Raw genomic sequence first — 13,563 nt, 5'->3', positions numbered from 1 at the left:
AAGATGGGATGAAGGAAATGCCACGTTACTTGGGTCTCACCCAGAAGACTTTGAACAAACAAACAAAAAATACCTATTTTGGGGGGCAACCCCAACCCTCCATCCCTCAACTCCATATACCTCCGAAGACCCCAATTTTCCTATGCTTTGAACAAACATTGGTACATCATGGCTGATTAAGGTTGTGGTGAAGTTTCATCAAAATTGCGTGTGTAGTTTCTGAGAAGAAAGCAAATACCTATTTTGGGGGGCAACCCCCCCCCCCCCACCCATAGACCCCAAAAGGGGCAGATTTTTTTTTCTGGGAAGGGAAGAGGTAGCTTTGGATTGGTTACCAGAGGAAAAAGGAAATATGGAGCTCCGGAAAATGGAGATGCAACTGCAGAGCCAGGAATGGTTAAAAAGAGTTGGAATGGAAAGCAGAAAAGGAAAGAGCAGAACAGGAACAGGAACGAGAACTCGAGGAGAGAAGAGCAGAGGAAAGGAGAGCCGAAAGGGAGTTAAAGGAACGGGATATGGAGTATCAGAGGGAACTTAAATTCAAGGAGCTTGAATTACTGGGGGAACGGAGAGAAGTAGTATCCAGGCCGGCTAGTTCGACAACCAGTCAGAACTCTTGGGATGTTGGTAGGCATGTGAGGCTGGTTCCACCCTTTAATGAAAAGGAGGTAGCCAAGTTCTTTCTACACTTTGAGAAGGTGGCTCAAATGTTAAAATGGCCTGTGGGGTCATGGACTAGTACAAAGTGTTCTGGTGGGTAAAGCTCAAGATATCTATTCGGCTTTACCGATTGACCAATGTGCAGATTATGAGATAGTGAAGAAAGCCATTCTCAAAGCCTATGAATTGGTCCCTGAAGCTTACCGACAAAAATTTAGGAATGCCAGGAAGAGGGAGAGTGAGACCAATGTGGAGTTTGCCAGAATGAAGGAAACTATGTTTGATAGGTGGTGTGACTCGAAGGAGATTGGGAAAGACTTCAACCATTTACGACAATTGATCTTGGTGGAAGAATTCAAACAGTGTGTCCACGTGGACATTAAAGTGCACCTGGATGAAAAAAAGGTACCGGAGTTGTATGAGGCAGCAACAGTGGCAGATGACTATGCCTTGACACACCGGATGGGGTTCCACAAACCTAACTTTCCGCCTAGAGTTAGCCAGGGGAGTTACGGTAAATCAGGTTTGGAGAACAAATTTTCATGGAGGCGGCCTAGAGAGGACTATGGGGAAAAACTTGATACCGTGACTTTTAGGGATCAGAAGACTGCAGTTCCAAGGCATACCTATCTTCCGGGGGGCCCGAGGCAGACCAAGGGTTTTTCCTCCGGGCCTACTTGCGCTTTTTGCAAGAAACCTGGGCATTTGATGTCCCAATGTTACGCCCTGAAACGGAAAAATCACGATCAGAGTCAGGCTAGTGCAACTCGGAATGCGTTGGCCAATGCGAGAAATCGTCCCTGGAGGACAGTGCCTTGTGAAGGTTCCCCTGCCAAAGTTACGGCATCACCGAACGATCTTGTCCAAGAGGGTTACAAACCTTTTATTTCCGAGGGGTTTATGTCACTGGATGGGGACTTAACTAACCAGAGACCTGTTAGGGTATCGAGGGACACAGGAGCACATCAATCTTTGATGCTTGAGGGCATTTTGCCATTGTCGGAGAAGACGGCAACGGGGGTTAATGTTCTCTTACAGGAGGTTGGTGGCTATGTTAAAGCTCCTCTTCATGTAATCCATTTAAAGTCTGAGTTGGTGTCAGGAACGGTCACTGTGGGGTTACAAGCCACTCTTCCTGTAGAGGGAATTTCTTTTATTATCGGGAATGATTTGGCTGGGGGTCGAGTTTCTGGTAATCTGATGTTGGTTGAAAAGCCCAGTATGGAAAATAACACAGCACATTTAGAGCAGGAGATTCCTGGTATCTTTCCATCCTGTGCAGTGACTCGTGCTATGGGTAGGAAGTGCTCTGAAGAGAAGGAGAAGGAAGATGATGTGGATTTGGGTTCCATAGAGATATTGGAGGAAAAGTCGGCAAGAGATAATAGGAAAGGGAGTGACATCAAAGAACCTAAGGAAAAGGTGGCATCTGGACCAAAAGAGAAAATGGAGTGTCCGTCGGAGACATCTGGGAACGAGGCTGAACAGACGGTGCTTGTCCAAAAGAGACTTGTTGAAGAACAACACAGATTCGGAGCTCCGGAGTTTGATTGGTAAAGCCATTACAGAGGAAGAGGCTATGAAGGTACCTGCTGGTTACTTCATGAAAGGGGAAATACTCATGAGAAAATGGAGACCACCGTAGGTGCCAGCAAATGACGAGTGGAAAGTTCATTACCAAATTGTGGTGCCACCGCCGTACCGGAAGGAGATATTGAGTTTGGCGCATGAGACACCTTTGGCCGGGCACCTTGGAGTGAACAAGACATGTGACAGAATTTTGGTACATTTTTTCTGGCCAGGATTGCGACGTGATGTGGCGGAGTTCTGTAAATCTTGCCATTCTTGCCAGCTGGTGGGAAAACCTAATCAGAAAGTCCCTTCTGCACCTTTAAAACCAATTCCAGCTTTTGAAGAGCCATTCAGCCGAGTCATTATTGACTGTGTAGGCCCTTTACCTAAAACTAAGGCTGGACATCAGTATTTGCTGACCATCATGTGCGCTTCCACGAGGTTCCCAGAAGCGGTGCCTCATAGGAAAATTACTGCGGCAATTATTGCGAAGGCCTTGATTAAATTTTTCACTTTGGTTGGCCTACCTAAGGTCATCCAGTCTGATCAGGGTTCCAATTTCATGTCAACGCTTTTTCAGCAAGTGGTACACCTGTTGGGAGTGAAGCAAGTAAGATCAAGTACTTACCATCCCGAGAGCCAAGGGGCCTTGGAAAGGTTTCACCAGACATTGAAGAATACTAGTGCGTGCCCGTAAGTGTGTGACCGTACGTGCGTGCCCGTATGTGCGTGAACGTTCGTGCGTGAACGTTCGTGCATGACCGAACGTGCGTGGGCGTATGTGCAAAAAAAATTCGTTTGTGTTTGGTAAAGAAATGGCCATAACTTGGTTACCATTTGTCCGATTAATTTCAAACCTTGAAAAGGCATATACTTAGGTCCCCAGCAATATACCGGGGAAGTATCAAAAGAAGCAGCGGTCACAGACACACACACAGACACACACACACACAGAGATGTATTTCGTTGGCAAGCAAATTGAGTAGACCTGAATCCCTTAACACTTCCAGAGGCCACACCATTTAGACACTTGGAAACAAAAAAGAAGTTGTGCACCTTTTTTGGATTAATTCTTTCCGATAGTATTTATCTTCAATAAATAAATAAAAATAAAAATTGTCTACATGTACACACCTTTATCTCGTTAGCACCTCTTCATAAACAACATTGCTGAGGAAACGGCGCTTCTTCTTTGTTTCCTCGTCCAGGGCAAGAATGCGGATTCCGTAAGTCCGGAAGTTAAGTCCTCACTGTCCGGAAGGTCGCATATCGCAGTTACGATTAATCGCAAATTAGTTTTATTGGCCAATTATTCTATTAGCGCCAACATATTTTGCCTTTTTGCTATTCCATCGCAAGGAGAAGCACAAAGAGAAGAGCAGAGAAGAAAGAAAAATAAAACAAAAACCTTTCAAACCCCGAGGCAGAAACAACAAACACACAGGTGGTTCCTTCACTCTAGCGTGACCGTACGTGCAAAAAAAAAAATTAACAAAAAAACAAAAGAAAAACAAAAAAAACTTTCCCCGTTGCTTCGGTCTTCACTCTACCTTGGAAAGGCACATCCTCAGGTCCCCAGCAATATAGCTGGCAAGTTTCAATTAGATCAGACCAGTGGTTGTCGAGAAACAGCGGTCACAGACATGCACACACACGCATTGTGTTTACAATTACTGGAATTATATAGAGATAACAATAGGCCCCCTTCAAAATCCCCAATCTCTCTCTCCAAAACCGACACTGGACACCTGCAGTCGAGGTTGCGTTCTGCCGATGATCTCCCCTGCTCGTTTCGTGGCCGCGTGCCGCGGCGCAGAACGCCATTACGCACGTGGTCCAAGTTGGTGAAGAAGGGGGGAGGGGTGACCACAAGGTGGCGCCCTATGTATGTGTTTGCTAAATAAATGGCCAAGACTTGGTAACCACTTGTCCGATTAATATGAAACCTTGAAAAGGCACATCCTCAGGTCCCCAGCAATATAGCTGGCAAGTTTCGATTAGATCAGACCAGTGGTTGTCGAGAAACAGCGGTCACAGACACACAGACACAGAGATTACTGGAATTATAGAGAGATGATCAGAACGTACTGTTTTGAATGTTACAAGGATTGGAATGAGGGAATACCCTTATTGCTGTTTGCTACAAGGGAATCTGTTCAGGAGTCATTGGGATTCAGTCCTTTTGAACTTGTGTTTGGACACGCAGTTCGATGACCATTGAAATTGGTGAAAGAACAGTGGCTACAGGAGGAGTCGCAGTCAACAGTGGTAGAGTATGTGTCAACGGTTAGGCACAGATTGGCAAAGGCTTGTGAAGTTGCGAGAGGAAACTTGAAAGTGACACAGGATAAAATGAAAGTGAGACATGACAAGAAATCTCAGATAAGAAATTTCAGTCCTGAGGACCGGGTGTTCGTGTTGCTTCCTGGTCCAGGTCAACCACTACAGGCTAGGTAGTAGGTATTTTGGTCCCTATGCAATCGAAAGGAGGGTTAATGAAACAGATTATGTGGTGACAACTCCTGACCGACGGAAAAAGCGGCAGCTGTGTCAGGTCAACCGACTGAAAAAATATTATGAGAGGAAGCCTGGGAAAAAAATGGGTCCTGTCTCACCTGTCGTGCCTATAGTCGGGGTGCAAGAGAATCCAGAGTTAAAAGTCTTCACCGATCACAACCACTTAACCTTCATTCAAAATATGAAAAATAAAAATCAGAGGTTGATGAGATGGAGTTTGTCTTTGCAGGAGTTCAACTTGGAAATTGAGCATGTAAAGGGCAGGGGCAATGTCATTGCCGATGCTTTATCCAGAGTGAACTAACTTTGAAAATTCCTGTAGGTTGTTTGGAAGTTTTGTTGCTTTCTTCTGGGGAATACGAATTATTGTTGCTCACGTGAGTTGATCAGCCATAGGGTGATTGGTAGTGTTTGGGTGTGAGTTTTACTTTTGTTTGTTAAAGTGGGTTTTTGCATGAAAAGAAAGTTTTCACTATGTTCAAACTTTCTTTCTTGAGGGTGGGGAGTGTTACGGATTCGTCACTTCCGTCTTTGTGGTTGTCATCCACTTGAAGCATTTTTAGTTTCATGTACTATTATTGTTACAGTTTGAGTGTGAAATGGAGATAACTGTCTTCAAAGGTAAAAATAATGTCTCAGAAGGAAAACGAGATGGGTGAGGGAGAACCCGGAGGAAGAAGAAGAGGCGGGCGAGCGGATCGAGTGAGATCGGGAAAGGAAGGCCGATCTGCTTCGAGGTGTTGAGCGGACGCTGGTGGACATTGGTCACGAGCGAATATTTGTTTCCCCGGGAAAGGGATTCCTGTGACAGTGTCGTTATTGCTGTGGCAAATAAACCTGCGTGACGGGTTTTGCTTTTGGTTCCGAAAGTGAATCATCGCTGGAGAGCAGGTACGCCTCCATTACCGGCCCGTCCGCCATTTCACCTCACACCAGCCATTTCACCTCGCACCAGCCATTCGTCTGGTTCTCTTGTGTGTCGTGGATTTCGCTTGGGAACTCGCGGTTCTTTGCGGTTCTCCGCTTGGGAGCCGCTGATCGTTCATGTCAGCGTCATTGTCTGGTGAACCGAAGGTGTGAACTCCCAGTCGCCTTTTGGGTGAACTTTTACCGGACCGACGTCGGCCCGACACCTCACCAAGCGGCTCGTCTGCAGCATCGACTGTTAGCCGTTCTGGGTTCAGGTCTCAGTACGACCTTTTCTTGTGATCGCGAGAGCCAAGGGGATCGACTTTGGCCTGGTATCATGACACAGTGACTTTGGGGGATGTTACCGATTGCTCACGTGGGTATACCGTGAGATTGATTCAGGAAATTGGTGGTACCATTATAGAAATTATATGGTGTTTGCTGTGCAAGTGAGGTTTTCTTGTACGTGCGTTACTTGTTATTATTGTGTGGTTTTAATACAATACTTGGTTTTTGTAACAATTGATTGGTGTGGTTTCGCCATTGGTCATTGGCACACATAATAGCACATCTTTCTGCCGTGACTCCTTTCGGGGCTCGGAGGTACACGGTGGCCGGGGTTTGGAGAGGAGAGGAGCACGTAACAATGACTCTAAAAAAAAACTTTACACCCCTTAGATAATTGCAAAACATTTCCTCCAAAAATCGGTTTTGACGACCTTTTCTGTGCTCTATTCGCGTCACATCACAAGTTGCGATGATGAATCGAAACTGATATCTCAAAGTGAAACTGATGTTAAAATGTGAAACTGAAACTACTGATCTATGGATCATCGAATGGGAAACCAGAATGAAATGCTGTGGGAAATTGCTGAAAGCAAAGCTATGGTGAATATCGAGAGAGGGGGAAGGTGGGAGCTGAAGAAACGAAGTGGAGAGGGATAGGTGCCTGGAGGTGGTTGGTTGGTATGGAAAGAACTTTGGTGATCTTCCATCAGGCTGTAGGCCCAAAACATGCCTAAACCCATTTCCCAGCTGAGCTTTCATAATATCACCTTCACTCCCGAGCAGTACTTCGGAGGTACAACAAGCATGGATTGGAAATCTTAGCTGATAGAATGGAACGAGGTTGTCGAGGTTATCAGCTGCACCCATTGTGACATTTGCTCACCGAATATTTACACTGAATTCCCGTTTCTACCAATACACACTCCAAAGGATATTGCTCATTTCAGGTGAGACCTTTATGCACCCCCTCCCCCCCCCCCCCCTCTCGTCATTGACGGGTACTTTTGCTAGTCTTCTTATAATGGAGCAAACGTATGTGGTTATGTCGTTATGTATGGAGCAAAACGTATTCTTCTTCATCAAATAAAATTATTAACACCCTCTTAAAGGAGAACGGACATGACCAAAACAACTTTGCAGATTTCGAAACATAAACATATGTTAAACACTTCTATTGAGTTTATATTTTCGTTGTTTTACAAACAAAAAACAAAATCTTCGCGGTTTTATTAGAATTTGTCAAAATATCGCCGAACAAGCAAAATCAGTTTTGTCAAAACCACAAACCGGAAATGACGTTTGCGAAGTAACCCAGTTTTTCGTTCCTAAAGCCTTGTTGGCTTCGTGACGATCAAAACATCGCTTTGTTTTCGTTACAATCAGTTGGAATCATGTCCTGAGACAAACAATGTCCTCGACGACACAAAGTATATAGCCTTCTGGAGCAGCTTGCTGCGACTTTTGAAGTTGGTGCGCTGCAGCTGGTGTGGAGAGACGGGTCTCAAGGTGGATCATAACACAAACGGCACCATGTTGCTGGTGCATTTTCAATGTGGTGTATGTTCTCTGACAACAGAGTGGAAGAGTCAGCCTTATATAGGCAAGTCACTCGCTGGCAATATCATTTTGTCAGCTGGCATTCTCATGTTAGGTGCTGTACCAAGAAAGGTACTCAAGGTTCTCCACCATATGAGAGTGGCAGGAATTTCATCGAGAACTTTCTCGCGACACCAGAACATGATGCTTTTTCCTGCCATAAAACACGTTTGGTTGGAGAACAGAAAGTGGCTCGTGGCATCCCTGCAAGCAGAGCGCAGAGGTTTGATGTTTGGTGGGGATGGACGCTGTGACTCGCCAGGACACTCGGCGAAGTTTGGCTCTTATGCTATCATGGAGCTGGTGGCCAAAGTCATCATCGATGTTGAGCTTGTTCAGGTAACATCAGCAGATATATGTAGACATACACATAGAACTAGTGTGGGTACATAGAATATTGGTTGTGGACAATTTAAGTTGACTTAGATGTTCTAAACACACGATTATGTTTACAGTGCAATGAAGTTCCAAGCTCATGCCACATGGAGAAGGAGGGGCTGAAAAGAGTGATGGCATTTCTGAGCAAAGAAGGCCTGTCCATAGACACAATGGTCAGTCACGGACAGGCATGTCCAGGTTAGGAAATGGATGAAGGAAAATGCGCCTGAAGTCAAACACCTCAAACACCTCTTTGACGTTTGGCACATTGCAAAAGGTGGTGAACGCTTTTACATTATCTCCCTGCAGCACTTGCACTCATTCACCTGTGGCATGGCCTCACAATTACCACAACTGCACCTGTCCAGAAACAATAAGTATTTGCATATGTATATCTGTTCTTACTAAAGCCTGTACATGAACACTACAACAGATTCACCTGTGCTGCTGCACTAAGTCAATAAAGTCGTATTTCGTTTCTGTGTTTCTATCCATTTCTTGCCTCACGGCACCGAACATTGATTAAATATTAGTTATGTATTCCATTGACCAGAAAAAGAAACTTTTCAATTAAAAAAGAGACATAAAAATGAATATCATTCAGTATTTTGGAGGCGCCCGAAATCAAAATCGATCGCCATTGTGTCTGTGTCCGACGATTTCTCTTCTTCACTCTCTGGACGGTAAGGTTCGAATCTGTATGAGAGAATCGAGTGTGATTCCCCAAGATTATTAACTTTCTCTTCATTTTCCGCATCAGATTGGTCAGAAATATCGCTGATATCCAGACTTACACAACTATCGGAGTCGGTGTCTGCCATTGTTTACTATTGCGCAGTCACATCAGCTTCCTCCGATGACGTCACGATGATGATGATAGTCATCACCAGATGCTGGCCGGCGCGAGAGAAATCGTCTGCTATTGGCATTTTAAAACTCGGATATCTCACGATTCACGCATGCTAGAGCAACATATTTTGCGCCAAACTTAATCTTTTTTGTTGCTACAATAATTAATGAATCTTAAGCATTTGATGTCTATACTCATGTCCGTTCTCCTTTAATTACGGTGAGAAGACTGAGACCCCTCAGACCTTTGACGACCCTTTAATTCCCCTAAGACCCTCAATACCACCAAGACCCTGAAGACCCAAATGAACCAGAAGATCCCAAGGATGCAAAAGAGCTTGAGCACCCAAAAGACCCAAATTAACCAGAGAACACAAAAGACCCTGAGGACTTCAAAGACCCAAAGAAAGAGTAATTATGTCTCTTACATTGAAATTGTAGACGGTGGCTTTGAAACCGAGCCTCAAGGTCGGTGTATGGAAGCGTTTTTTTTTTAAAAATCACAATACACACAAGGCACAGGGAGGTGACATTCGCTGAACGTGACGTGCAGAGTGCGCAGAGTAAACCGAGTGTTCATTTACGCATGTAGGATATTGTGGCGGGCACAAGGATCAATAATTCCGCGCACCAGTGGGTGGCGCGAGCGTCCGGGCATGGAACTGAAATACATGCCCCGCCTTTCGGCCGTTCGGCCACGCCCTGGGGCAAGGCGTGGCCTCAGGACATATATGCGGGCTCTAAGGTCGAGCCCGCCCAGTGCTGATGTGCGAGCTTGTATTAAAGTGCTTTCGTTTGTATCCACGCGTTGTGGCCTACCTTTCTGGCAATTGAGTCGTGTGTGCACAACAGCACCACACTGGTGACCCCGACTGCTTCAGCCGTTGCTGACCCCCAAACGCGCCATGGCTATCAACGCCATCGCCATCAAACTCCCGGAGTTCTGGGAAGCCCAAGCCGACGTTTGGTTTGTGCAAGCCGAAGCTCAATTCCAACTCCGGAGCATCACGGCGGACGAGACCAGGTACTACCACGTGGTCGCCGCCCTCGGGCCCGGCACTGCCGCCCGCGTCGTGTCCATCCTTCGGTGCCCGCCGGGCGACCACAAGTACGAGGCACTCAAACGTCTCCTCCTCGCCACGTTCGGGCTCACGGAGGTCGAACGTGCCGACCGCCTCCTGGATCTTCCCGCCCTCGGCGACACACGACCATCCGTGCGGATGGATTTTATGCTGTCCCTTCTCGGAGACCAGCGCCCGGATTTCCTCTTCCGAGCACTTTTCCTCCACCAGCTACCTGTACAGGTGCGCCTCGCGCTGGCCGGTTCCAAAATAACGGAACCCCACGCCCTGGCCGGAGAGGCCGACAAATTTTTCGCGGCCTGCGACACGCGGTCGGGTTATGGTGCTGCCGTAGTGGATCCCGGCGCGGCGGCCACAGCGCCCCCGGCTTCCCTCTTGGCCGCTGCTACGCCCCACCCACTACCGCCGCCGCCACCACCACCGCCGCCGGCACGGCCGACGCGGCCGCCACCGCCGCAAACCTGGTGCTACTATCACGCCAGGTTCGGCCGCAAGGCTAGAACGTGCCACCCGCCGTGTTCTTTTGACGGGTCGGGAAACGACCAGGCCGGTGCTCACTTGCGGCCATGAGCGTCGGCCATTCCGGCAGCCTCCTGTTCATCACGGACACCTCGTCTGGTCATCGTTTTCTATGCGACACGGGAGCGCAGGTAAGCGTCCTCCCTGCCTCCGCGTCCGACAAGCAAGCCGCGGGCCGGGGCCCCGCTTTGCTTGCCGCCAACGGAACACCCATCTGCACATTTGGGAAGCATTGCCTCTCACTGCGGTTCGGAGGGCAGTGCTTCAAATGGTCGTTCGTCACTGCCAGCGTGCCAATGGCCCTGCTCGGTGCGGATTTCCTTTGTGCACATGGGCTGTTGGTGGACGTTCAGCGTCGACGTCTCGTCCAGGCCGAAACCTTCAGCTCGCTCGCTTGTTCGCTGAGCGGCTCGTTGAGCAGCTCGCTGAGCGGCTCACCGAGCGGCTTGCCAAGCGGCTTGCTGAAGGGTTCCGTCCCGGCGAGGTTAGTCTGTACGCTTCCGGCAGCGGACGGGTTTACCCGCCTCCTCGCCAGTTTCCCGGCACTCACGCGGCCCACCTTTTCAGCGGTGGCCATCAAACACGGGGTGGAGCACCATATCCCCACCGTCGGCCCACCGGTCTACGCCCGGGCACACCGCCTCGACCCCACGAAGCTCGCCATGGCGAAAGTGGAGTTCGCCACGCTGGAACGGTTGGGCATCGTACGGCGCTCCAACAGCGCATGGGCCTCTCCACTGCACATTGTGCCAAAGCCCGGCGGCGGATGGCGGCCGTGCGGTGACTACCGCCGGCTCAACGATGCCACCACCCCCGACCGCTACCCGGTCCCGCATATCCAAGACTTTTCCGCCCGGTTGGCAAACACGACCGTGTTCTCCAAGGTGGACCTCATCCGGGGCTACCACCAGGTCCCCGTACAACCGGACGATGTCCCAAAGACGGCCGTCATCACCCCTTTCGGCCTCTTTGAGTTCCTGCGGATGCCTTTTGGGTTGAAGAATGCGGCCCAGGCGTTCCAGCGGCTCATGGACAGCGTCTTGCGCGACTTACCTTTCATCTACGTCTACCTGGACGACATCCTAGTCGCGAGCGCGTCCTGGGAGGAGCACCTGCTCCACCTCCGCACGCTCTTCGAACGCCTGGGCCAGCATGGCCTGATCATCAACCCCGCGAAGTGCCGTTTCGGCGTCACCGCCATTGACTTCTTGGGGCACCGCATCACCAGGCACGGGGCCATCCCTTTACCGGCCAAGGTGGAGGCCGTCAAGAGCTTCCCGCGCCCCCGCATGACCAAGGGGCTCCAGGAATTCCTGGGCATGGTCAATTTTTACCACCGCTTTGTGCCCCGCGTCGCCCAACTCTTGCGCCCCCTGCACGAGGCCCTCCGGGGGAAGCCGGGCAAAGGTGACATCGCCTGGTCGGAGCCGATGGCCGTGGTGTTTGCGGGCGCAAAACTGGCCTTGGCCAATGCCACCATGCTGGCGCACCCGGCGCCCGATGCACCAATCGCCCTCACCACCGACGCATCGGACTACGCGGTGGGTGCGGTGCACGAGCAGTGCGTGCGTGGTGCTTGGCAGCCGCTGGCGTTTTTTAGCCGGCAGCTGCGCCCGCACGAATGCTGCTACAGCACCTTCGACCACGAGCTGGTCGGGCTCCACCTGGTGGTCCGACACTTCCGCCATCTGCTCGAGGGCCGCTCGTTCACGGCTTTCGTCGACCACAAGCCCCTTGTGTTCATGATGGCCAAGGTCGCCGAGCCATGGTCGGCCCGGCAGCAATGTCACCTCTCTGCCGTGTCTGAGTACATGACGGACATCCGTCACGTCGCGGGTAAAGACAACCCGGTGGCGGATTGCCTTTCCCGATCCGTCGCGCACGCGGTCCACCTCGGGATCGACTATGCCTGGATGGCGGAGGACCAGACCGCCGACCCCGACGTCCAGGCCTTGCGGACCACCGTCACGGGCCTCCGCGTCACCGAGGTGCCGTTCGACGTCGCGGGCACGGCCCTCTTGTGCGCCATCTCCCTCGGCCGGCCTCGCCCCATCGTGCCCGCTGGCTGGCAGCGCCCGGTTTTCGACGCCATCCACGGCCTATCCCACCCGGGCACGAAGGCCTCCCAGAAGCTCGTCGCGGCGAAGTTTGTCTGGCATGGCCTTAGGAAGAACGTCCGCTACTGGGCCAGGACGTGCCTCGCGTGCCAGCGCACAAAGGTCCACCACCACACCCAGGCCCCGTTGGCCCCGTTTACGGTGCCAGAGCGTCGGTTCGACCACGTCCACGTCGACTTGGTGGGACCTCTGCCCCCCTCGCGGGGGTTCACCCACCTCCTCACCATGGTGGACCGCACCACCCGGTGGCGGGAGGCCATGCCATTGGCGGCGACGACTGCGGCTGACATCGCGCAAGCCTTCATCGCCACGTGGGTTGCCCGGTTTGGTGCCCCCTCGGACATCTCGTCCGACCGCAGCCCCCAGTTCACCTCGGAGCTCTGGGGAGTGGTGGCGCAAGGGCTCGGTGTCAAACTGCACCGCACCACGGCATACCACCCCCAGGCCAACGGCCTGTGCGAGCGCTTTCATCGCTCGATGAAGGCCACGCTCTGGGCCAGCCTCCGCGACGGCAGCTGGCCGACATGCTCCCCTGGGTCCTGCTGGGCCTCAGGACGGCGCCCAAGGACGACCTGCGCGCGTCCTCGGCGGAGCTGGTCTTCGGAAAACCGCTGCGGGTGCCGGGCGAATTTATCCCCGACTCCACGGCTCCTTGGTCTGCGGCGCAACAGCGCTCCACCCTGCAGGAGACCGCCTGGAGGTTCGCCCCGGTGCCGACGGCACACCACGGTTGCCCGTCCTCCCACGTCGCCCCGGAGCTTCGCACGGCGGAGTACGTTTTCGTCCGGCACGACGCCCACCGGGCACCGCTGCGGCCCCCGTACGACGGGCCCTTCCGCGTGCTGGAGACCGGGGACAAACATTTCACGGTGGACATCGGCGGTGCCCCGGATCGTATCTCCGTGGACCGCCTCAAGCCGGCCCACCTCGATCTGGAACACCCCCCGCAAGCAGCTCTGCCTCCATGTCGAGGCCGCCCCCCGGCGGTCAGGCCCCCGGCACCCCCCAGCCCCGCCGTCCCGCTACCCCCCAGCCCTGCACGCATCGCTAGGGGGCGTTTCGGCCGGGTCATCCGG

At 51.4% G+C, this 13,563-nt stretch overlaps 1 protein-coding gene across 1 annotated transcript; it reads left to right on the top strand.

The window, feature by feature from the left end:
* Positions 1–7,384: 7,384 nt before the first annotated feature.
* LOC144894279 (uncharacterized) lies at positions 7,385–8,377 on the top strand. The gene is made up of 2 exons (XM_078786687.1): positions 7,385–7,881; positions 7,998–8,377. Exons 1-2 carry the CDS (start codon positions 7,477–7,479, stop codon positions 8,121–8,123), a joined length of 531 nt encoding a protein of 176 aa, XP_078642813.1. The 5' UTR covers positions 7,385–7,476; the 3' UTR covers positions 8,124–8,377.
* Positions 8,378–13,563: the final 5,186 nt, after the last annotated feature.

Source organism: Myxine glutinosa, chromosome 11 (genome assembly GCF_964187855.1).
Source record: "Myxine glutinosa chromosome 11, kmMyxGlut1.1, whole genome shotgun sequence".
Taxonomy (NCBI): Eukaryota; Metazoa; Chordata; class Myxini; order Myxiniformes; family Myxinidae; genus Myxine; species Myxine glutinosa.
Note: the sequence above shows the minus strand (reverse complement) of the source record. Positions and strands in the feature narration are given on the sequence as shown.